This window comes from Mustela nigripes, chromosome 18 (genome assembly GCF_022355385.1).
Source record: "Mustela nigripes isolate SB6536 chromosome 18, MUSNIG.SB6536, whole genome shotgun sequence".
Classification (NCBI taxonomy): Eukaryota; Metazoa; Chordata; class Mammalia; order Carnivora; family Mustelidae; genus Mustela; species Mustela nigripes.
The window spans coordinates 38164825-38191065 of NC_081574.1; the positions used below are offsets into that span (position 1 = coordinate 38164825).

The following is a 26241-nucleotide window of genomic DNA, read 5'->3' on the forward strand; positions in this document are numbered from 1 at the left end:
ACACTGGATATCCATTAGTGAAAAACAAAGTCATTGCAACAATCATATTGAACACTATTTCAGGAGTTCTGAATTTTATTTTATTTTATTTTTTTAAAGATTTTATTTATTTATTTGACAGAGAGAGAGAGATCACAAGTAGGCAGAGAGGCAGGCAGAGAGAGAGAGAGAAACAGGCTCCCCGCTGAGCAAAGAGCCCAACGCAGGGCTCGATCCCAGGATACTGAGATCATGACCTGGCCGAAGACAGCGGCTCAATCCACTGAGCCACCCAGGCGCCCCAGGAGTTCTGAATTTTAAAGCAAACAATATTAAACAGGACTATAACACAAATCTTTCATTTTAGATATGTTGTTTTTATTCAAAAGAATAACTGCTTGACAACCTACGTCACAAAGTTTGAACCAGACCACCAGTCCACCGAAACAGCCCTGTTTGTATCCGCACAGCCACAGGGGCTGACAAAGTCCTTTAGTCCCCTGTTGCTCTCAAATGATGAGAATTGTCGTAGCTGAAACCACTGTTCTGGTGGACAGTTAGAATAATTGTTTCCACCATCTTGTTCCCCACACAGCTGCCCGAAGTTATCTTCTGCCCCTGGGGCTGGACCATCTGTTTTTGTGAAAGTTATAATATCGCATTTTACAAAAATCCAAATTATTCCTTTGATTTATATTATCTAACTGAATCATAGAAGTATTACTACGATGTTTAGAACACTGATCGACTCTACTTGCTTTAAATACTTTCTCAGATCTCTTTCACGTTTATTTTCAGTGATCAGTAAGGATGACATAATAAGCAGGCCAAAAACGCTGAGATGTCCACGTGTTCCCTTTTCAGTTCAGTAAGACTTCACATTATATAGCGTTTTTGTATGTTACAAAAGTTGGTACAGTACACCTCTACTGGGAAAGCCTTAGACAGAATTCCCATTATTACAGTAAAATTGTAACTAGAAACGCGACACTTGAAGCAGAATACATGCAGAAAATTAAATCCTTTTTAAAAAATGACATTGCTGTAGCCCCACACCAAATTTGTAATTGGCAAAAAAATCCATTTCTAATCTGGTAAATGGTGGCATAACAAAGTCAACTCATGAGCTTTTCTACTTGGTGATTGCAGCTGAAATGTTCTCTCTGCAGCATGCCACCATACTGGACATTTAATTTGGAAGTATAGAATTAAGATTCATGAAATCTTGATATGTAACCTTTCTAGACCTTTCCTCTTAGAATCACCTAAGTGATGCTACTCCGGTGTGTTCTGGAGACTTCCCAAGGATCCCAGTTTCTCTCCTGCTTCCCCTATTCATAACCTTCACATCTATTTGAATCCATGCTAACAAGTTCACTAAGAGTCTAATACCTGCTTAGTCGCTTATCTCTGAATGGCTTCAGACCAAACTTTCACCTGTGACATATGGATTTCATCTATGAAAAGGAAGGCGATGCCCTGCCTTTTTCACACAAGTGTCCTAAGGATAAGATGTCAAGTATGCGAGAAATCCTTTAATTATAATGTGCTATAATTAGGCATTACTGTTTTCTCTATGACAAGCAACAGCTTTGTCCTCCACCCAAATTAGAAAATACTGTTCTGGATATTCACTCAGCATCTTATTAATTGATGACTAACCTGATGAACTTGAGAGAACGTAACAGATTTGGGTTTTCCCTCCATATCCATACATAATGAAGCTCGCTAATACATGAATGGACAGTATGACTATCGGTGACTGCAAGGTGACAGAGCCAACACGGACTCCTTGGCATGGATGACCCTGCTTGCTGTCCACCCCACAGATGAGCAGTGCCAGCTGAGGGGGTTAGGATTTGATACCACTTGTGGTTTTGATTCTTCTGAAACAAAAAACTGCAGATGAGAGCATTAGGTACTTAGGTTGTAGCCATCAAAAAAAAAGCAAGATAACTTTCTTACTGAATTGCCTCAGACAACATTTGCTCATTCTGTGATAGACCTGAGGAATTCGGGCTATATGCTGCCATCTAGGGATGGTATTACAAAAGTTTTCTGATGAGAAAACCAAACTTGTCCATTCTGTTGAACATAGCTCACCAGTAATTTCTCTTGTCAAATTTAAACAGTGTTCCTATACCCCTCCCAAGGTCTTTGATGCTCATTGCCACTTTCCTCAGAAATGCATCAAACTTCTATGTGTTTGAAGTTTCACAGAAGTTTCTGAAAAAAATTTCCCTTTACAAGTTACTTTTATGTATTATTCCTATAAAAGTACCAAATTCTTATTTAAATTTCAGAACTGAGAAAATCATGTGTGCTGACTGCAGATAAATATCTTGTACGTTAATACTTCTATTAAGAAGTGTCTTATAAACCAGAACATGAAATCAAATTATAAATTTCAAGTTCATTCTTTCACTTTTAGCTGAGAGCAAAGAACTCTATCAGGATGACAAAGCCTAACTGCTGTTAAGTCCATAAAACGTAGCTAGTACTAAAAGACACAGTGACTTTCCCCCAATATTGTACAACATTTTATTGTAACAAAAATAATTAGATGCATTTCATAGCAATATATTATCATATAGGTATACACTGAGAAGGATAAATTGGATAAACTATAAAACAATATCTTACTATACATCCAATGAATCTAATTTTTGAAAAAGAAAAACATAAAATCATCCCTTTTTATATAATTCTATAGTTTTTCCAGAGACTTTATAGACAACACAGAATCAAGATATAATCGTAAATTATTATAATTCTAACCTTAATATTAGAACCTGTAATGTAAAAATTCCAGTCATATCTTGCTAGGCATTTGCCAAATGAAATCAAATGTTTGTCATACAGTGGTTTTAAGCTTGTACAATAATAGTCAAATGCTGTATACTGCCATCGGCCCTTCTGTCTGATTTCACACACTGGCTGAAATATTAGTAAACTCACATTTTTTCACCTGTTTAGTCTCTGTGTTATCACTTCTCGATACATAATAGAGATATAGATGAGCAACAGAAAGATGACAAAGAAATCATCTAGAAAGCCTAGAATTCCAAACAAGGCTTCAGGTACAAAATCTAGAGGTGATATAAGATAGAAAAAAGCTCCCATTAAACAAAGTATAATCCTGATGCGGAACATCCAGAAAAGGCCCCCAACTGAAAACATTTCCCTGAATGCATGCCTCAGTAAAGTGGGTAGATCCATAATTCTTTCCATAATCTGGCAGGGAGAAGAACAAAATATGACTAGTCATCTAATATGTCAGTATCAGAATAATATAATTTTCTTACAATGTGCAAACTCAGTTAACATGAATTAAGGAGTTTCATGTATTTTCTAGTTATACATTTTATTTGAAAACAGCTCTTTGATAACTAGGTTCTTATACGACCGATCCTACTGCAGGTAACTGGAAAGCAACTAAAATGTCAACAAACTGAAAATATAGGATATAGTGAGGTAACTCAAGTCCTCTCTAATTTGAATTAGTAAAATAAACCAAACGAAGCACTTAGTGTATATAGGATTAGAGACTGAGGCTTGAGCAGTGTCTGGGTTTATACTCAACGTCAATCTTTCGGGAGACAGGTGATCTGGGGGAAACCAGATCACAACCAAATTGAGATCCGACAACAACTAACCAAGCATGTGTCACAAGGACTATTAAGAACTAAAAGAGATACAGTATACAAAAGACATTTATAAATTGCCAGACAATATAAAAGTGGTATACTTTAAAGACACATTAATTGGATGGCTTTGACAGCCTAAGAATAGCAATGAAACAGATTCCTTCCCAGGATGTTTATTTGGCTTAGCTTGAGTTTAAGCGAATTATTAATTGCCACAAACATTTTTGGAGTGCCAGACCCTATCTTTATGAAAATAATTAAGCTTCTGAATATGTACAAAAACATCAATTACCAGGTTTCTACATAAGTGAGCATAATTTTCACAGCTGAAATTTAACAAATTGCATAAATTTTTGAAAATTGAGGCATTCAGAGAAATTGGACCCTCACACACTCCTGGTGTGACTAAACCACCTCCCTGAAAACAGTTTGGCAGTTCTTCAAAATGTTAAACAGAATTATCATAATATCCAGCAGTAAGGCATATACCCAAGAGGAATGAAAACAAAGGTCCACACAAAAACTGGTACACAAATATGAATGGAAGCATTATTCATAATAGCCAAAAAGTGTAAACAATTCCAATGTCAATCAACTGATGAATGGATGAACAAAATAATATGTATCCCTTGGCCATAAAAAGCAATGAAGCTCTGGTTTATATATCACCACATGGATGAACCTTGAAAACACTATGCTAAGGGAAATAAGCCAGCGACAAAAGGCCATATATTATATGATCCCATTTCAATGAAATGAACTATCCAGACTAGCCCAATCTATAGAGGCAGAAAGTAAATTAGTAGTTACCAAGGACTGGGGAAAGGGGACAGGAAAGGGGAGAATGGGGAGGGATACCAAAGCTTTTGGGATGATGAAAATACTATAAAATTAGATTATGACAATAACTAGATTATATTTACTCTGAATACACTAAAGAGCATTGAATTATATATTTTAAACAGGTTGCACTTCATGCAGTGTAAAATGCATCTAAATAAAGCTGTTAAAAACGAGTACTAATATCGGGGCGCCTGGGTGGCTCAGTGGGTTAAAGCCTCTGCCTTCGGCTCAGGTCATGATCTCAGGGTCTTGAGATCGAGCCCCACATCGGGCTCTTTGCTCAGCAGGGAGCCTGCTTCCCCCCTCTCTCTGCCTGCTGCTCTGCCTACTTGTGATCTGTCCCTCTCTCTGTCAAATAAATAAATAAAATCTTTAAAAAAAGAAAAGAAAAATTTAAAAAAAAACGAGTACTAGTATCTATTTGTATGATCTTGAGCAAGTTAGTTTACCCTCTGTCTGCAAACTTTGCATTTTCTTTGTGTAGTCTGTTTGGACTATATGGTCCTGTGTAGTAAGGAACTACCATGACTTCTCAACATAACTTCTTTCACTATCTTGTTTCTCAGGGGTTGGTACATACAGAGAAACTGACCAGACAAAGAAAGTCACTTCCTTTGGTAATTCCACTGTTCTAATTAGCTCAGTTCTAATTAACAATCCATATAATTACAGTATGTCCAAGTATATATTTTGTTTTTCATGAGTGCCAAGTAAGTAGAGAGGGAAGTGGAGACAAAAATGGGAAGAACTGAGCAAGTGATAAGGAAGCAGTTCTATAAACTCCACCAGAAAATCCTGTAAATCCTTTTTGGAAAACTGGTCACAAAAAAACCTAAATGGTCTTTTTAGAATGAGTTCCTATGTTAACTTTCTATTCTTTATGGGAGAAATTCACATTTAAAGCAAAACAGCTGCACAACTTTTACAAGTCTATGGTAAATTATTTTAAATATTCTAGTGACCAGCCAGTGTATCTTTTGAATACTTTTCTGTCCTTTATCAGAACTGTTCATTCACTTCTCATATGGTATGACTTATATATAAAATCTGTAATAAGCAGACAAGAAGTATGAAATGGGGGTTATTAAGAAATATCTGTGTATTGGGGCACTTGGGTGGCTCAGTGGGTTAAGCCGCTGCCTTCGGCTCAGGTCATGATCTCAGGGTCCTGGGATCAAGTCCTGCATCGGGCTCTCTGCTCAGCAGGGAGCCTGCTTCCCTCTCTTTCTCTCTCTCTGGCTGCCTCTCCATCTACTTGTGATTTCTCTCTGTCAAATTAATAAATAAAATCTTTAAAAAAAAATAAAAAAGAAATATCTGTGTATTAATCACAATCTTGCTCCAACTTTGGATGAGGAAATATCAAAGAGCTAAAAGTCTCTATCATACTGTAATTTTATCACCTACTTCTTAATTATTAAATATCTGACACCCACCAAAAATTAGTAATTGAGCAAAGATATGCTTTCACACTTAAAAACAGGAATGAATATCTTAAAATGATTTTATTTTTTTTAAGTTCAGTGGTAGTTCTTGAATTTGGAACATACTTATTTTCAAAGAATCATCCTCTAGATGTCACTGGAGGATATGTTTAAAAAAAAAAAAAGTTGCTGGGTGAAAAAGAAGAGGTCCCCGGATATCTGTGGGGGACACCAGTGATTAAGTTTTCTTTTTGTTTAGACATCTAGAAGACTTACCTTTATCCACAACAGATGAAACTGTATGCCCTTCAATGTATACCACATCACGTATCAGAAATATGTGTGAGGAAGCATGAGAGCACACAAGTGTTTAGTACTGAAGCACTTTAATAGCCAATATTCTTGGCTGACAGTAGTAGTATCAACTCTTAAAGATAAATCACTAATTTATTCAACAAATATTAAGGGCCTACTGTATGCCAGGTACTGAAACTGGTGATGGGAATATAGCAGTGAATATATACATACAGTCCTTGCCCTCATGAAGCTTTTAGTCTACTGAGAGAAAGATAATGAACAAGATTTGAGTAGAGTTTGTGACAAATGCTACAAAGGAATGGTGCAGAGGACAGTGATAGAGGATACCTTAGTTGATCAGAGAAACCCTCTCTTAGGAAGGTCTATTTAAGAACGACCTAAAGGATGAGAAGTCAGTCACGAGAAGAGCAGAGAGACAAGCATTCCCAACTGAGGGGTCATGTGTGAAGGCATTAAGATGGCAAGACTTGGGAGTGCACTTCAAGAGCTGAAAGGAGGCTGGTGGAGGTGAGGCATTTTGGGTGAAGCTTGGGAGGCGGGAAACCACGTCATGCTGGGGGCCTTTTAGTACAGGAAGGAGTTGGAACATTATTCCAAAACACTGAAAGTTTTTTTTTCTTCTTTGTCTTCTTTTCCAAGATTTTATTTATTTATTTGACACAGAGAGATCACAAGTAGGCAGAGAGGCAGGCAGAGAGAGAGGTGGGGAAGCAGGCTCCCTGCTGAGCAGAGAGCTCGATGTGGGGCTTGAACCCAGGACCCTGGGATCATGACCCGAGCCGAAGACAGACGCCTTAACCCACTGAGCCACCCAGGCGCCCCCACTGGAAGTTTTAAAATACAAGAACATCATGTTCTTATGTTTTCAAAATATTACTCGGGCTCCTGCGCAGAGAAAAAAATCGCAGTGAGAGGCTACTTGCAATTATCCTAAGCAAGAGATAATGGTGGCTTGGGCTAGAATGATGGCTACAGACACAGGACATTTTTATGAGCTAAACATGAGAGGATCTCCCCAAATGAGAAAAGAAATGATACAACTCATTTATATACCAGATGAGGCGAATGAGGGAAAGGAATAAATCAAAACAGCTAAGTAGACTGAGAAAAGAAAACACCGAGCTGAGGAGGGAAGCAATTTAATATCGCACGTATCACGTTTGAGATGCCGATGCAACACCCAAGTGGAGACATAAGCCAAGCACTCAGACATATGCTTTGATCTCAGAGGAGGGATCTAGGCTTTCCATATAAATCTGTACTTAGAATATTCTGATTTTTAAAGTACATACTTAGTCGTGCACACACTTCGGGAATTCTTTGTTAGATTTTGGAAAAAACTGGAATAAGCTAGTAAAATGTGATAGAGTTTTTAATCTATCAAATGCCTTTTTTGGGGAGTAGGAGGTCAATCATAAAATTAATGTGTTTTTTTAAAAATCAAATGTTTTTGAGAACTAAAATGACATAACAAAAAACTTCCCTAACACCTAGAGTTAGTTAGGGAAACATTTCAAAGAGGAGGCCCAGGGTAAATAAAAAAGTGGAAAACACAAATTGTAAAACTCTCCAGAAGTTCTTAGTTCTAAGCTTCTCATTAGATAATCCCTATTTTAGAGATTTCACATTTCCCTCCAATTTTTTTTTTCTGTAATCTCCTTCATAAAGACTTTTATAATGCCATTTTTTTTTTTTTAAAGATAGAAAACTATAGTCCTTGGGAAAGCTGTAACTCAGTGATTGACAACAACAAGGAAGGTTAAAACTTTATCCAACACACATAAACAATGAGACTTTTTATAGTCAAAGAATACATGTTGGCAAATCTCACCTTACCAAAGAGAAGTATCATTATACTCTAATTTCGCACCTGCTATAACAATACTCACAGATCTAGGCTGCCCTGAGAATCTCCGGTTATAATCATTAATATCTTGACGCAATGATACAACCTCCTGAGATTGGTCATTTTCACCAAATACTGTTAGCAGTAAAGTCACCTGTATGTTACAAAAAAAAACATTGTTAGACTTTTCTGTAGCATTAATTTTTTTCATTTTGTGTTATTATTCAATAGAATGAGAAAAGCTTCTAAATTTATATTTCACTCATTTTATTTTTTTTCAGTTATTTCTTTCTTTTTTTTTTTTTTAAGATTTTATTTATTTATTTGACAGACAGAGATCACAAGTAGGCAGAGAGGCAGGCAGAGAGAGAGAGGGAAGCAGGCTCCCTGCTGAACAGAGAGCCCGACGTGGAGCTTGATCCCAGGACCCTGAGATCATGACCTGAGCCGAAGGCAGCGGCTTAACCCACTGAGCCACCCAGGCGCCCCTCAGTTATTTCTTTAAATAAAAGCAACATGGTGAGGAAAGTAAGATACCACTGACTTATAATAAAATCCAATGTAAAATGTAATTTGAATTCCCACAAAATCAAATGGGTACCTCAAGCAAACACTGGTTCTAATATCTTCCAGTTGACACCAGGGATGAAGTCAGTAATGCTCTGGGCTAACAAATGATGAGAAAATATTCAGGAGCAAAGTAATATAAAAATATATGTTTATTATTGTGGGAGTGAAAAATTAGGGATGTGTTTTGTGATTACAATCATTATTCTTCAACCTCACTGGTATCTGAAGTATCTTTGAATGCTACCAAACATAATACAGAGATTAAGTTATTGCAGGAGCCCACTCTGAAGCATCCATCCCTACTATCATCAAAAAAGGTAATTTTTTTTTAAAGATTTTTTTTATTTATTTGACAGACAAAGATTACAAGTAGGCAGAGAGGCAGGCAGAGAGAGAGGTGGAAACAGGCTCCCTGCTGAGCAGAGAGCCCGATTCGGGGCTTGATCCCAGGACCCTGGGACCATGACCTGAGCTGAAGGCAGAGGCTTTAACCCACTGAGCCACCCGGACGTCCCAAAAAAGGTAATTCTTGATACTAATATGTAACGTAATACTTTTAACCTGGTTTCCTCCATGGCAGAGGTAAAGATACACAAGCGTCCCAGGACCATACTGAGGTAATCTGAAGAGGACAGTATCTTGAAAAACAAGTACATTTTAAAATATATCAATGCCTATAGAAATGGTCACTGTGTGAGGAGATAAAAATGGGAAGATTTAGGTTTAAATCATCTAGCTGTTTTTATCCTTCCTCAGTTCAGCTGTAAAACCAGGCCTTCCCATGACTCAGATGCTTTCCAAACAGCCAAGCGAAGGAGTGATGAAGAGAAAGGTGGTAGGAAAGCAGGTACACAGCCTCTCTTCACAAATTTGCTAATAAAAATCATCTTGCAATGAATAGTAAGTGAGCGCTTACTGTGGGCCAGGCACTGTACTACAAGCTACATGGACCCCAAAACCAAAGACACAGCCCTGCCCCTTGCCAACCACAACACCCAAGATGGAAAGGGAGGTAGACCTGTTACAAGGCGCTTGAGAGTATTGCTTGAGAATAAGGACTTCTGCCTGGGGTGCCCAGAAAGCTGGAAACCTAAGCTGGCCCTTGAAGTGCAGCTCGGGCCACTGGTGTCTCGGCGTATGCATTCGGGAAGAGAAGTGGTGAGCATGGTGCAGTCAGGTGCAGCTGCCTGTGCACCACATCAGCGGAACAGGGTGGGGACGGGGTACCTGCCACCTGTCTGACTTCCAGGATGTATTCTTCTCTAGTTACGGAACCAAAACCTATTATACAGAAACAATTTTATCTCTACCCTTCTGGACTCTAGCAATTTATGGGTGGTCAAAAGGATATCACCTGTATATATATATCACATATATACCCTATGAAAAGCCATGGATAGAGCCAAGAAGAGGGGGCAGGTGGTGGAACTAATTCTTTAATGTCAGACCTATGGCTTAGTCTCAGCATTGCTGGCATATGGCTAACGATTATGAGAAGTGGTATTAGCAAATAAATTTCACTGGTGACAGACTTGTTTCATATAATCAAATCAGCCAGAGAAGCAGTACAAACAATATCAACAACAACAAAAGAAACTCCACCGATTTTCCTCCTGCCGTGTGATACAAAGTCAAATGTGAAAGAGGCAGAATTTGGGAATGTAGAAGCTAGGGGGAAAGAAGATAAAGCCCTGAACTTCCCTCTCCACGCCACAAAATGAGGCAGTGATGGGGGTGAGTGGATAGCCCGAACAAGGCTGAAAGGGTGTGTCTGTGTGTGCCAATACATGCTATACGGTTTTTTTTCATATAAAGTCCAAAAATCAGACAAAACTAGACAATAATCTTAGAGATGCATGCTAAGGTCATAAACCTATAAAGAAAGTCAAGGGGGGGGCGCCTGGGTGGCTCAGTGGGTTAAGCCTCTGCCCTCGGCTCAGGTCATGACCCCAGGGTCCTGGGATCAAGACCCGCATCGGTCTCTCTGCTCAGCAGGGAGCCTGTTTCCCCCACTCTCTCTCTCTGCCTGCCTTTCTGCCTTCTTCTGATCTGTCAAATAAATAAATAAATAAAATATTAAAAAAAAAAAAAAAAGAAAGAAAGAAAGTCAAGGAAAAGCTTATCATAAAAGTCAAATAGTAGTTGCCTCTAGGAGAGGAAGGAGTTGGAGATTTGGTCCTGAGGAGGCTTCTGGGGGCTACTGGCCAGTTCCTATTTCTTTATCTGAGTGGTGATTATTGAAGTGTTGCTTTGTGATAATTTAATGAGCAATATTTCTATGTTTTGTGTGCTTTTCTGTATGTCTGTTATAGTTTACAAAGAATTTTAGAAAAATTGTTGCCTTTTCTACCATTTTGTTTCATTTTTTGGCCTCCATGAGTTTATGCCTTTACAAAATGTCCTGTTCTTTTAACGGGGTGGCCAAGAGCAAAAGTAAATACATGTATTCAATTTAACATCTTTACTTGAAAGCTCTCTATCCCTTCGGGATGTCACTTTGCACAGTGGAAGACTTCCTAAGGAGCTGCTATCTTTTTACGTATTCATAACTCATTAGTAGAAAGGTAGGTATTTATTTTAGATGAAAGATAAAATAAGTATATAGAAAATTATGAAAAAACTGTATACAACTGATAGGATGTTCTATTTCATTATATTTACTAATTAAAAAACTAAGAACTTCAATTTCTCCAATTTTTCATTATTTTGCTTTTCCAGTTTGTCAGAGAAAGTAAGAAAAATCTATGCTGACATATCAGTCTTCAGTATATGTTTATAAAAACTTATAATCTCCCCCCCGAAGTAACTCCTATACTAACTAAAATAGTCTGATCTGTTCTGGATCATGTAATATAGATAGGTCTCCAAAAGACACATTTTAAAAAACTATTGTTCATCATATAAAGCTATCTTGACCCTCACTAGAGAAGGGCAGCTTTAAAGTGAACTGAAAGGGGAAAACACTTTTTTATATGTAGGGGAAATATCTGGTTAAGCCTGATTAGCTAGTTCAATTACTCCTCTGTTCATATTACAACAAAGGCTTACTAGAATTTGGGGGAGGATTCATTTACCAGTTTTTTACTATAATTGAAAGATTTAGAAAGGTATTTCCCTTTTTTGCTGTCCTTAAGACCTTAAAAAAAATAATGGAGTAGGGGCGCCTGGGCGGCTCAGTGGGTTAAGCCTCTGCCTTCAGCTCCAGTCATGATCTCAGGGTCCTGCGACCGAGCCCCGCATCAGGCTCTCTGCTCAGCGGGGGGCCTGCTTCTCTCTCTCTCTCTCTCTGCCTGCCTCTCTGCCTACTCATGATCTCTCTCTCTCACTCTGTCATATAAATAAATAAAATCTTTAAATAAAAAAAAATAATAATGGAGTAACATTACGGAAGCTTTGATTAAACAGAACTTCCTACAATCTAGCAATTGCACTAGTAGGTGTTTACCCAAAGAATACAAAAATAATAATTCAAAGGGATACATGCACCCCAGTGTTTAGCAGCATTATTTACAATAGCCAAATTATGGAAGAGCCCTGGTGTCCACTGACTGATGAATGGATAAAGAAGATGTGGCATGTATATATAGTGGAATATTATTGAGCCATCAGAAAGAATGATATCTTGCCATTTGCAATGAATGGATGGAGCCAGAGTATTATACTGAGTGAAATAAGTCAGAGAAAGGATCTCTGACCGTAGAATTTCACTCACACTTGGAATTTAAGAAACAAAACAAGAAAAGGGGGAAAAAAAGAAAGGCAAAGAAAGAAACAGAATCTTAATTAAGGAGAACAAAGTGATGGTTACCAGAGGAGAGGTGGGGGGGGGGGGAACGGGTGAATTAGGTGACCGGGATTCAGGAGTGCCCTTGTGATGAGCACTTGTATGGAAGTGTTGATTCACTGTATTGTACACCAGGAACTTCTATTACCCTATATGTTAACTAACTAAAATTTAAATAAAAACTTTAAAAAAATCAAAACAATTCAAAATTAGATACAGAAATTATTAAAATTTATAATATGAACTAGCATAAATGATGCTTTCTGGATATAAACATTACCGTTTGTCGACAGATTGGACAACTGATTGCTCCAAGCCATGAACCGTATCGCCAGTATGCAATAATGCAGGTACCTAATGAGAGGAAAAAAAAAACATTAATACTGATGTTTTAAATTTCAAGGCCCATAAATCCTCATAAAGTTTCAAATATTTGAAATATTTTTATAGTATCATCTTATTTTAAAATATTTTTTATTTAATCCAACCAACTCTTTAGGCAAATTTAAATCTCATAATAATTCCCAGCCACTGAAAATATTTTTATTTAAACTACTAGTTAAGATATAGACATTTTTATATAATCCAAAGCAACCATATATTAACTGCTTCAATGCTGAGCCTTAATAGAAATATTGCATTTCCTATGTAGAATAAGTAAACATCATTGCAAATATAACAACAAACAAATCACAGTATAAGTAAGTTTTCTGTTCCAAATTTGGTATATATGTTACAAAAACACTACTTCTATTTAAGAATTTAGAAAGCCAAGTTACAGTGGCATCAATAGTAATTAAGAACCATAGGATACAAAGATTACATGCTGTTTGACCTAATAAAGTTTATAATCCAGTTCAATAATTGAACCAACTTTTGTAGTGGATGAATTTGATTTTTCTGCTAGAAGGTGTTCATGAGCAGCAGAACAGCTTTAAGGTAGAGTTTATAGGCTTCAAAAAGTAGCAGGTAAGCTAAATGCAGAAGCACTAAAGTTCAGGTCACTAACAAATGAAAAAGAAATATTTTATTTTTTAAAGATTTTATTTATTTATTTGACAGAGAGAATGAGCACAAGCAGGGAGGGCGAGAGGGAGAAGCAGGCTCCCTGCTGAGCAGGGAGCTCAACATTACACTCGACCCCAGGACCCTGGGATCATGACCTGAGCCACCCAAGTATCCCAAGAGGGAATATTTTAAAACACTGTCCAGGGACATCTGGGTGGCTCAGTGGGTTAAGCCTCTGCCTTCAGCTCAAGTCATGATCTCAGCGTCCTGGGATCAAGTTCCACATTGGGCTCTCTGCTTGGCAGAACCTGCTTCCCTCTCTCTCTCTTTGCCTGCCTCTCTGCCTACTTGTGATCTCTGTCTGTCAAATAAAGAAAGAAAGAAATCTTTAAAACAAAACAAAAAAAAACACTGTCTGATGTTTGAGGGGTCAATTCATTTCTTCACTGCAGAACACCTATTTCTCAGACAATCCAGGTCCCTCAGTGAATCTGAATTAAGTGCTTCCAGCCTCTAGGATCTTTTCTGTTTTCTTACTCTTGTCTTAGCAACCTAGCTTAGCCCTCCTGAATTCCTTATTCTGATTCTTCCAGATCAAATTAATGTCCAGAATTTAGAATGAGTGATGACAGTCAAACTGAGAAGACCAAGATGACACAGTGAAATCAATGAGGAGATAGTTAAATCGCAAACTGTTTACTATTAACTTTAAGTACAAAGGGAACATAGGGAGGGAGAACTCTGGGATGCAGCAGAGAGTAATCTGTACGTGAGAAAGGATCTGAACTGAACTTTGTAGGTTAGGTAAGATTTAGATACAGAAAACAGAAAGGAACATGCTCCCAGTATTATGAATAGAAAGGAGCAAATACCAGAAGTAGAAATAAATGACATCTGAGGAGAACAGTGAGCAAACCAAGGAGCTAAGCAAAGGCTATCCACATTGGACATTACAGTGACTATGGGGAAACAGAGGTATGATGATTTAAAAGATGAATTTAAAAGCCAAACAAGGGGTGCCTGGGTGGCTCAGTGGGTTAAAGCCTCTGCCTTCGGCTCAGGTCATGACCCCAGGGTCTTGGGATCGAGCCCCACATCAGGCTCTCTGCTCAGCAGGGGGCCTGCTTCCCTTCCTCTCTCTCTGCCAGCCTCTCTGCCTACCTGTGATCTCTATCAGATAAATAAATGAAATCTTTAAAAATAAATAAATAAATAAATAAATAAAAGCCAAACAATATCTGGTATCTTTTCCTACTCTCAAAGTGCTGTTAGATAATATTTATTAATCTGAACAACCTTATTTCACACATAAACTATATGAAAACAAAACTTCTAAACCTTTTTAGTATTATTATTAACATCCGTAGTGATGCCTCAGCTCTATCTACTACTTGTTCACTCCAAAATTCAATGTGTCTTGACATATATTCACTTATTTAATTCCACATCTCTTTCCTACAAATTGGAGTACGGTGTCCTTGCTTTGTAAATTATGTGCGGCCACTAACTGCACAGAAAAACTACGGTCCAACAAATCAAATGCTCCAGTTCACACACATCTGCTATGATACTGCTCAAGGTTTTCCCTTTTCTTCAACTTTCCCCCCCTTTATAAAAAGAGACATCCACCTAAATAAGATGGTGGGAGAAGAAGACTCATTGACTTTAATCTGGGTCATAATCTCCCAGAGTCTGTTTATTTGTAAAATGGGAATAACCCTTCCTAAGACTGCTGAAGAATTCAGTGAAACAGTGTGGGTTACAAATGTAAGTGAGATCAAGTCTGTTGTTGCTATTTTTCTTAGCTCACTGTAAAGGAGAAGAACTGTAATCCCATATATAGGAACTAAACTAAGGTGCCTTTTATATATAAGTAGTATCAATATACTTGAACTACTATTCAAAGAAACACATTTGTTTCTTGAGAAGCTGAATGACTAGTTTTCTAAATCTTTGAACCTAGAGACAGTATATGAAGTATCTAACAAGTACAGCAGGCTATCAGAAGCAATCTACCCAATTACCTCAGACCCAGAAACCAAGAACACAATACTGCCATCTTTTATCCACTCAGTGAATTACCTAAGCCTGGGTTGGCAAATGGAGTTCATCTAGCCTGCCAAACCTCATTGATTCTTAACACATGCCTCGAGTACTGTGTTAAAGGATGGCTGAAGCTGTATCCAGACTCAGAAAGCATGTCCAATTGATTAAGAATATCTACCAGAGGTTTGAGAAGGGGGAAAGTATCTGCTTTCTCTGATGGCCATTTAATTCTATCTGGTATTTCATGATTTTGCAGCTCATTAGCATTCCCAACAGACCAAGACAGATATTGAAATGAGTGTTTTATAACTTGTTAGCTATCTTAGGGAAAAACCTTAGGGAAGAGGAGGAAATTAATGGATGATGCAATAATGATACTGGTTGGTGTTTACTAAAGGAGCACAGGTAGGGAAAACCCTGCCGTGCATGATATGGATTTCAAATTATTTATGTCACCCCCAAAGTGTAAAATAATAGCACTATATACCTAGTAATTCCATATAAACTCACACAACAAAGGCGAAAAACAAACTTAAAGGATCATTGTATGCTACACTTTAAACTGTCTTAAAATGGAAAATGGGTACATTTTGGGAGCGATTAGAACCCTATCTAGAACACATCACTGCAACAGAAAGAAATAATACAAATAAAACAACAGATTTAGTGAATGGATAAATGTAAGTAGAGAGTAGTCGTAGAAGCTACTAATCACATAGCAGAACTGACCACAGGGTCTGAAGTTAGGCCTACATTTAAAATCTGGCTTTCTCCTAGCAGCTGGGTTACTTTTTGTAGAATTTCTTAACTCAGCTGCAGTTCCCTCATATGTGGGACTCAAGGAGATGAAGTATGTTAAGTGCCCAGCACAGAGTAGGCATGCAATAAACTGATTCGCTCAAACTCATATGACCGTAGTAAGAACTGACTATACGGTATCTCATTCTTTATGACGTCTTTCTGGAGGGTCAGGAAAAACACCCCAGAGGTAGAAAGGACCCCGTACTGATACTGAGCCAAGTGTGCAATCTATGTTCCCTTCCTGTCCTACTGTATGCTCTACATTCAACATTCTCTCTAAACAACCCGTTGAGGTCATGACAAAAAAACCCGGCTAATAACTTTTGTGCTGATGCAGGGTAAAAAGGAGGGAAGAGGGCTAAAGGGAAGGTCATGGGCAGGGTCCTTAACAGAACTTCCCTGCCTTGGGAAGGATGAATAATAAATGAGACTACCAAAAAGTGATAAACCATGAAGGATTTAGTGTATTCCTCTTGGTATTCATATACTTGAATTACCATTCAAAGAAACACATCTCTGTTTATTGAGAAGTTGAACAACTCGTGCTTTTTAATCGTTGAGCTCACAGACACTAAATGAAAGTGGCTAACAAGTACAGCAGGATATCAGAAGACACCTACCCCATTCATGTAATACAAAATGTGACAAAATTAAGAATCCAGCCCATGTAAACATATGGGTCTTGGTCTAAAAGATTCACTTTCCCCCAATATAGCATTGTTTGCTTACCACAGAAAAGATGTCCACAGTTTGTTTCCACAGGGAAGGAGGCTTGGTGTAAACAGATTGGACAGTACATGTCAGTGTAGAACTGCTGTCGAGCAGCAGCAGGGGCATCCTGATGAGAAAATACGTTTTCATGATTATACATGATTATCTCTAGGAGTACCATCATACCCAAGAACACAGCCAGAGCGCATAAGCCTCATCCAATCTTAGATGTGCAGTAAAGTCTTATAAGTTTGATAAAGTTATGAGGCTGTACCATTGTTTTATTTAAGCTGCATGGTCTCTCTACCTTCCTTCCTGAACATGACATAAAGACAAAAACCTGTATTAACTCCGGAGTTTCTCTTTCACTCTGTTGGAATGAGTAAGTTATTCTGAGAAACACAAGGCTGAGCTAATGCAAAAGCTCAAGAAATGTCCAACTCTTTCCCAAGTATTAGCTTTTAATCATTTTTTAACTTAAATAAAATTAATTAACATATAGTGTATTATTAATTTCAGAGGTAGAGGTCAATGACTCATCAGACTTCTATAACACCCAGTGCCCATGACATCGTATGCCCTCCTTAATGTCCATCACCATGTTACCCCATCCTTCCCAACCCCACCTCCCTGCTTTAACCATTTTTAGCATCTTTTCATTCATATGTTCCTGACAAGTGTTGCATGTGTGCTGTACCTCACAAGGGTCCAGAATTAAACTTTCAAAGAAGAATACTGGTCATTTTGGAAGAAGGAAAATTTAATATATTGGTAACTTGGGCTTAATCATTCCCATGGTCAGATTAATAGAATTTAATGTTTCTCAGTTATGTCACTGTTGTGATTGTACAGGAATGTAGAGTAGAATCACTACTGTAAGAAGCAACCACATATCAAAGAACCCACCAGAAGTAAGTGATATGAGGATAAGGACATTATCTATAGGATTCACTGTAGTGGCCCAGGAACTAGAAAAGTATCTAGCAGTAGTGTGTAATATGTATCTTTTAAAAGACATATAAAAAACGATTTTTATCACATCTAGCACAACTCTTATAAATAAACTAGCCAGCATTAAAAACATCAAATTACCAAATTTGCCAAATATGAACTATTCATTGTAAACTGAATCAAAGATTTCTGTCACCTAAAACTAAGAACGTTTAACTAAAACCTCTTCCTTAAATTAGTCCTAAAATACTACAATAGTTTATAAGCCACTGTGACACGTTGATGTTACTGTCTTTTAAATCATTTTTAATGGTGCAAAAAAGGAAAGCATACAGCTCTTAATGTCTCTCCTCTATCTTTTGTCTTCATTATTATTATTTGGAAATTAACTAAAACAAAACAAAAACCAAACCAATTACCGTTTGCTGTCCAACAGAACTTCATGCAGTAATGGAAGCTTTACCTGTGGGTACTGAGTACTTGAAAGGTGACTAGTTTAACAAAAAAGTACTGAATTTTAAATTTAATTTTAGTGAATTTAATTAAATAGCTACATATGGGTAGTGGCTACCATATAGGACAGTGCAAAAAGGGCTAAGTCACTAGCTTTGTTCTAACTAGAACTAAATGCCATGTCCAAGGAAGGTGTGGGGGAGGTGAACTGCACAGTGGCGCAAAGGCATCTGGAAGATGCCACTTGGTGTGGGACTTCTGGATAGCCAGATCCATTCATGTAACTCCAGCAGGAATTTAAGTCCATCTTAGTGATCTAACATGTTAGATGGGAATGATACTTACTGACTTACTGACCATGTTTGCAGCTTAAATAAAACAGTTGTATGTGCAAACACTCTGTAAATTACAAAACACTATCCCAGCATGAATTATTACTAACAGCAGCTCTGGAACAGAGTACTACTAACATGCTTATAACTACTTCTGCATCAGTGAATTTAAGTTTTATGAAGGCAGGAATTCTTATTTGTTTATTAGCTCACAGCTGAATCCTTAATGCCTAGAACAGTGTCTGGCATACGGTAGATGTTTAATAAATATCTGGTGAATGGAATTAAATTTTGATTGGTGAGTAGGAAATCAATTTTTATTTTGTGACATTAGCTATTTTGGCATGAAGATGTACAATATTCTACTCACTCCAGCCTTCATGAAATATATTACATTTCTGGCTCTTAAAGTCCGTCTGGTGAAAAGCACAGAAGGAAAAGAAAAGTTTTCTTCTTTGCCTAATTAGTTTTGCTAACTTTGACCATGGAAGAAAAAGAAGAGGGAAAAAAAGCCACCCCTTGTAGTCATCTCTTTGTAGCTTTCCAGGCAATATGTAGGTCATCGGGTAAAAAAAATAGTTTTTCTACTACATTTTATTAAAGGCAATTAGACGGTGGTTATTTCCTCACAAATAACAGGAAAACTGCTGTTTTTAAAGCAAGTTAAACACACACACACACACACACCCATGAAAATATGAGTAGGTAAGACTAGTCATTTACCTAATTTGAAAATATACAATAATAGGAATAGTTTAAATAACAAAGCAGGAAATCAGTTCATGTTTCCAAAAAGTTATTTGCTCTTTCATCACAACTTCATATGCAAGGGGAATAATAACGTTACTCCTTATATAAATGCACATATCCATGTGACAACAGTACCTGTTCTGTTTGAAGTTGCTCCCGAAGTACCCTTACTAACTCTTGGTTTTCTGGGTGAATGTTCTGATGTGCATTTCTGTTGAGTAAAATATAGTAAGTTTGAATATAAAATATTGTTAGATGAATCAGTTTTCTTTTTGTAAGATTTTTTTTACACCTTTATTTATTTACTTTTCATTTAGTTTAAATCCTTAAAGGGTACAGCATCACACGGACTCTGTGGCTTTAGCAGGAAGGTTGCTTTGGAATTTGGCACGAACCATGCCACTGTTTCCATGAGAACAAGCTCCTTTTCCCCAGATGCCTTAATGCCTAGACCATTTCCCCAGACTACTCTGGTTTTGTTTGGTTGGCCACCAGGAGTCACTGTGTTGTTCCTTGCTTATACACAGAAGCACACCTCTTGCCTAGATAGAATTGTTTCATCTTAAGCATAAACACCTTCTATTTGAAGAACTATGTGCTCCCCATGACTCCGAAGACCCAGCTTATAGCAAAAATGGCTTTGGACCACAGCCCTCTAGATATGCTTTGGCATTTTAGATGTCCTGTTCCTAGCAGGCCTCCTTAGGCTCCAAGATGGCAGCAAAAGAAGATTTTTTTTTTTTTTTTAAGTAATCTCTACATCCAACGTGGGTCAGGACCCCGAGATTAAGAGTCACATGGTCTACTGACTAAGCCAGCCAGGCACCCCAAATCAGTTTTCTTTATGGGTCTAAGTTTCAACCAAGAACTACTAGTAACTTCATAAATACAAATGATGGCATATAATTGTCTCCAATTCCAGGACTGAACATTCCAGGTTACTCTGTGAGGAATTCTAGGATCACTGAGTATGGGCTGATTTCAGGTTCAACTGGCAAATGATGAAATCCAGAGGCCTAGAACCTTGTATTTGATCTGATGTAACTGCAGGCTTACAAATCATATGAAGAATAACTAATACACATATTTCTTCTGTAAAATTCCTTCCAAAAAAAGCAACTATATAATTATATTATTATGCATTTGAACATTTATCCATATCTAATTAGATCTTTCCACCTATAAGTGGAGGAGTGTAGCAGAAAATAACACTGTATCATATAGAAAAGCCCAAACCTAACATACCACTAATATCTTAACATTAAAATGCAAACAGAGACTCAAAGACAAGAATTTAGAGGCTGAAATAAAGGATGAGATAATACATGTGGGTGTGGAAATCAGAACTCGTGGTTAGGCTGGTAGGGTGAGGGTGAAGATCTCCATCTGATTCACAGCTTAATTCCATTTGGCCACCCAGGTGCCCTTAAACTTAAACATTTTTTAAAAGATTTTATTTATTTGAAAGAGAGAAAGAATGAGGGAGAGAGCTCACGAGTGGGGGGAGGGTCAGAGGGAGAAGCAGACTCCCCAGTGAGCAGACAGACAGATGTAGGACATGAAGTGGGACTCAATCTTGGGACTCCAGGATCATGACCTGGGCTTAAACAACTGAGCCATACACGCTCTAAATATTAACACTTTTAAGAGCAATATTTTAAGTTCACAAAATCCCAGCATTACTCTATTATATAAGAGCCTTTATCCTCCAGGTGAGCTAATAGTCAACAGTGATAAAAGCTCTAAATCAGGGCCACTCGAGGGGCTCAGTCAGTTGGGCTTCTGACTTTTGATTTTGGTTCCGGTCATGATCTCAGGGTCATGGGATCGAGCCTCATGTCCGGCTCTGTTCAGCGGGAAGTCTGCTTGAGGTTCTCTCACTCCCTCTCCCCTCCCCCCACCAAGATGAATGGATAAATCTTTAAAACTAAACAACAAAACACACACAAAAACAAAACAAAAAACACCCCCCTCTACATCAATATCCTAATGAGACAGGGAGAAAATTTTAAAATACATCTTATTATTATTCAACTTTTAGTAAAAAATTCAAATTTTAGATAAAAAGCTGACAAAACATGACCATTAGTTCTGACAGAACATTAAAAAAAAAGTCAAATATCTAATCAGAAACTAAACATAAGGGTACCTGGGTGGCTCAGTCAGTTAAGTGTCCGCCTTTGGCTCAGATCATGATCCCAGGGTCCTGGATTAAGCCCCACATACTGCTTCCTGCTCAGTGGAGGAAAAGAGCCTGCTTCTCCCTCTCCCTCTGCTCCTCTCCCGCCTCAAATAACACAACACAACATAACACAACATAATATAACATAACATAAACCATGAATGTAATAAAGCTACTTGAACTGTTTAAATATCTTAAATTTTGGTAGATTATTTTATTTTTTTAAAAGATTTTATTTATTTATTTGACACAGAGAGAGAGATCATAACTAGGCAGAAAGGCAGGCAGAGAGAGAAAGAAGGAGAATCAGGCTCCCCACAGAGCAAGGAGCCCGATGTGGGGCTCAATCCCAGGACCCTAAGATCATGACCTGAACCGAAGGCAGATGCTCAACCAGTAATCAGCTACCCAGGCACCCCAGATTATTTATTTTAAATAGGACCTTCTCGTGACTGAGTAAACACCTCCAGAAGAAAGCTACTCTCTGGTGGAAATAATCGATCAGGGAACAGCACATGAACCGTCTCATTTGAGTACCAGTACACACCTAACTAAACAACATTTCTCTATGACACTTGAAAACCATTCCCTTTTCATTGGAAAAAGATAGTTACTATTTTTCAGAGTGTAGGTATAAACCATGTAACTGGAAGGTCTTTCTTTTGGTTTCTTTCCATAAAGGAGAAGGTAAAAGACTGTAAAATCTGGTAGTAGAATGTTAGAAAAGTCAAAGTATAGTCAGAGAACAAGAACAAACAAGAACAAACAGAGATGCTGACATGGCCTGTAGCTCGGAAGTTAAGTGTGATTAGCAACTATGAGCACAGAACCAAAAATCTAGAAGATAATGGGATAATTAAGACAGACTGAAAGCTAGATTAGACAGTCTTCAAAATATGATTATCTAGGGGCGCCTGGGTGCTTCAGCTGGTTACGCAGCTGCATTCCACTCAGGTCATGAACCTAGAGTCCTGAGATCAAGTCCCACAGCAGGCTCCCTGCTCAGGGAGGAGCCTGCCTCTCCCTCTGCCCGCCACTCTCACTTGTGCGCTCTCTCTCTCTCTCTCTCTTTCAAAGAAATTTTTAAAATCTTTAAAAAAAAAAAAAAAATCCCCTGGTGGACCAGGGCGTTGGGCATCTGCCTTCAGCTCAGGTCATGATCCCACAGTCCTAGGATCGAGCCCCACATTGGGCTTCCTGCTTCTCTCTCCCTTTGCTGCTCCCCCTGCTTGTGCTCCCTTTCTCTCTTGGTCATATAAATAAGTAAAATCTTTAAAAAAGAAAAATATGACTCTTGGTTTCTACTTATGTAACGATCTCAGGGTTATGCAATCAAGCCCCGTGTCAAGCTCTGCATTTGGGGGAGTCTGCTTGAGATTCTATCTCTCCCTCTCCCCTAACTCATGTTCTCACTCTCTAAAATAAATAAATAAATCTTTTAAAAAATGTGATCATCTCAGCTATGAGAAATGACACTAAGTAGGTCTAAATAAAGTAAGATGCCAGGAAAACAGTGGCTCTAATACAGAAACAAAGTACATGATTTACTAATGATTAATGGTCCTTCGTTATTCTTCGAAAGGAGAAACCAAAATTTTTTTTTTTTAAGATTTTATTTATTTATTTGACAGAGAGAGATCACAAGTAGATGGAGAGGCAGGCAGAGAGAGAGAGAGAGGGAAGCAGGGACTCGATCCCAGGACCCTGAGATCATGACCTGAGCCAAAGGCAGCGGCTTAACCCACTGAGCCACCCAGGCACCCCAGGAGAAACCAAAATTAACCAGTTAAGTTATGTGGCCCTGGAAAGAAGCCAGGAAGCTCTAATACGAAGAAGGAAATGATGCCCAAACCCTGGGTCAAGAAACAAAGTCTGAATCAAAGTTTACAAATGCACAAGTCTGTGGTTTATACGTTAAACTGCTTTACCAAACCCTTTGGACTGGCTTTTGATATGTCAACAAATGGTAACTATTCACAACAGCTTAAGACAAAGAAATTTATTATAACTATAATATATTGCTGAAGGAAATTAAAGAAGACACACAAAAAATGGAAAGACATCTTGTGTTCACAGACTGAAGGCAATATTTCTAAGATATAGGTTATCAGCTGATTTTTCACAGACATTTTGCTGGCCAAAAATAATTGGTATGATATATTCAAACTCCTAAAGTAAAAGCCTTTAACCAAGAATACTTTATCTGCTAGAGTTGTCATTCAGAATTGAAGGAGATATAAAAAGTTTCTCAGATAAACAAAAGTTAAAGTTAAGGCTAAACCAGCCTTACAAGAAATGTTAATTGACTTCTTTAAGCAGGAAAGAGAATGTCAAAACTATAAGCAACAAAATTATGAAAGGAAAAAATTTCACTGGTAAAGCAATCATACAATAAAGGCAGTACATCATTCATTCATAAAATTAGTATGAAGGTTAAAATACAAAAGTAGTAAAATCAACCATATCTATAGAAACTAGTTGAGATACACACACACGCACAAAAGAGAACATATCAATCTTGATCTCAGGGTCATGAGTTCAAGCCCCCATGTTACGTGCAGAGCTAACTTAAAAAAAAAAAGACATACATAAAATACATACAAAATATGACATCATGTACATAAAACATGCAGGGGAAGGAGCAAAAATGTATTGCTTGGGCGCCTGGGTGGCTCAGTGGGTTAAGCCGCTGCCTTCGGCTCAGGTCATGATCTCAGGGTCCTGGGATTGAGTCCCACATCGGGCTCTCTGCTCAGTGGGGAGCCTGCTTCCTCCTCTCTCTCTCTCTGCCTGCCTCTCTGCCTACTTGTGATCTCTCTCTGTCAAATAAATAAATAAAATCTTTAAAAAAAAAATGTATTGCTTTTACAATGTGCTTGAACTTAAGCACCTTCAACTTAACCAGTATATACAGACAGCTAAATATATGTAGGACGTTATATATGAATCTCATGGTAACCACAAACCAAAAGCCCATAATAGATACAAAAAACATAAGGAGAACAGAATCCAAGCAAACACTTAAAAAAAAATCCTCAAATTACAAGGCAAGAGAGCAAAAGAAAGGATAAGAGAAGAACAAAAACCACCAGAGAACAGCTGACAAATGTCAGTAACTACAAACTTATCAATAATCACTTTTTATTTTTATTATTTTTTTTCACCATTTTAAGCGTAGTCTTTACTGCCTATCACCTATTTTACTCATCCTCTAAACAACTTCCCCTCTGGTAACCACCATGAGTTTGTTCTTTATAATTAAGGCTCTGTTTCTTGGTTTATCTTTCTCACTTTTTTTTCCCTTTGCTCATCTGCTTTGTTTTAAATTCCATATATGAGTGACATCATAAGGTATTTGTCTTCCTCCAACTATTTCACTTAGCATTACACTCTGTAGCTCTATCCATATTGTTGTAAATGACAAGATTTCATTCCTTTTTTTATGGCTGAATAATATACCATTGTATATGTATACCACATCTTCTTTATTCATCTATCAGTGAACACCTGGGCTGCTTCTAGACTTTGGCTACCATAAATAATGCTGCAGTAAACACAGGGGTACATGTATCCTGTTCATTAGTGGTTTTGTATTATTTTGGGTAAATACCCAGTAGAGTGATTACTGAATCACTCTATTTTAAATTTTTTGAGGAACCTCCATACTGCTTCCACAGCAGCTGCACCAGTTTCCATTCCCATCAACAGTGCACAAGGGTTCCATTTTCTCCACATCCTTGCCAGCACTTGTTGTTTTGTGTGTTTTTGATTTTAGCCATTTCGACAGCTCTGAGGTGGTATCTCATCAATTTTCATTTGCATTTCCTTGATGATGAGTGATGTTGAGCATCTTTTCATGTGTTGTTGGCCATCCAGATGTCTTCTTAGGAAAAACATCTATTCACTCCCTCTGCCCATTTTTAAAAATGTATTATTTGGGTATTTTGGTACTGAGTTGTAGAAGTTCTTCATATATTTTGGATACTAGCCTCTCACTGGATATATCATTTCCAAGCATCTTCTCCCATTCAGTAGGTTGTCTTTCTGTTTTGTTGCCGGTTTCCTTTGTTGTGCAGAAGCTTTTTATTTTGAGGTTGTCCCAACAGATTATTTTTGTTATTATTTCCCTTACTTCAAGAAACAAATTTAGAAAAATGTTACTATGGCTGATGTCCAAGAAATCACTACCTATGCTCTCTTCTGGAATTTTTATGGTTTCAGGTCTCAAATTCAGGTCTTTAATTCATTTTGAATTTATTTTTGTGTGTGGTGACAGAAAGTGGTCCATTTTCATTCTTTTGCATGCAGCTGTACAGATTTATCAACACCATTATTAAAGAAACTATCTTTATATATTCTTGCCTCCTTTGTTGAAGATTGGCCATGTGGGGTGCCTGGGTGGCTCAGTGGGTTAAAGCCTCTGCCTTCGGCTCAGGTCATGACCTCAGGGTCCTGGGATCGAGACCCCCGTCGGGCTCTCTGCTCAGCAGGGAGCCTGCTTCCCATCCTCTCTCTCTCTGTCTGCCTCTCTGCCTACTTGTGATCTGTCTGTCAAATGAATAAATAAAATCTTTAATAAAAAAAAAAAAGAAGAAG

At 37.8% G+C, this 26241-nt stretch overlaps 1 protein-coding gene across 7 annotated transcripts in view; it reads right to left on the minus strand.

Moving 5' to 3' along the window:
* Positions 1 to 335: 335 nt before the first annotated feature.
* The window catches only part of RNF170 (ring finger protein 170), a 46186-nt gene continuing 20280 nt past the window's right edge, over positions 336 to 26241 (minus strand). For 6 of the 7 annotated variants that reach the window (XM_059384054.1, XM_059384057.1, XM_059384060.1 and 3 more), the window contains 5 exons: positions 19599 to 19674; positions 16996 to 17104; positions 12692 to 12765; positions 8101 to 8211; positions 2507 to 3213 (listed from right to left, as the gene is read on the minus strand). In XM_059384054.1, the coding sequence (XP_059240037.1) occupies positions 2944 to 3213; positions 8101 to 8211; positions 12692 to 12765; positions 16996 to 17104; positions 19599 to 19674 (640 nt within the window). In that variant the 3' untranslated portion in view covers positions 2507 to 2943. Of the gene's footprint in view, positions 613 to 2506; positions 3214 to 8100; positions 8212 to 12691; positions 12766 to 16995; positions 17105 to 19598; positions 19675 to 26241 lie in introns of those variants that run through there. The other variant, XM_059384059.1, reaches the window with a different exon arrangement.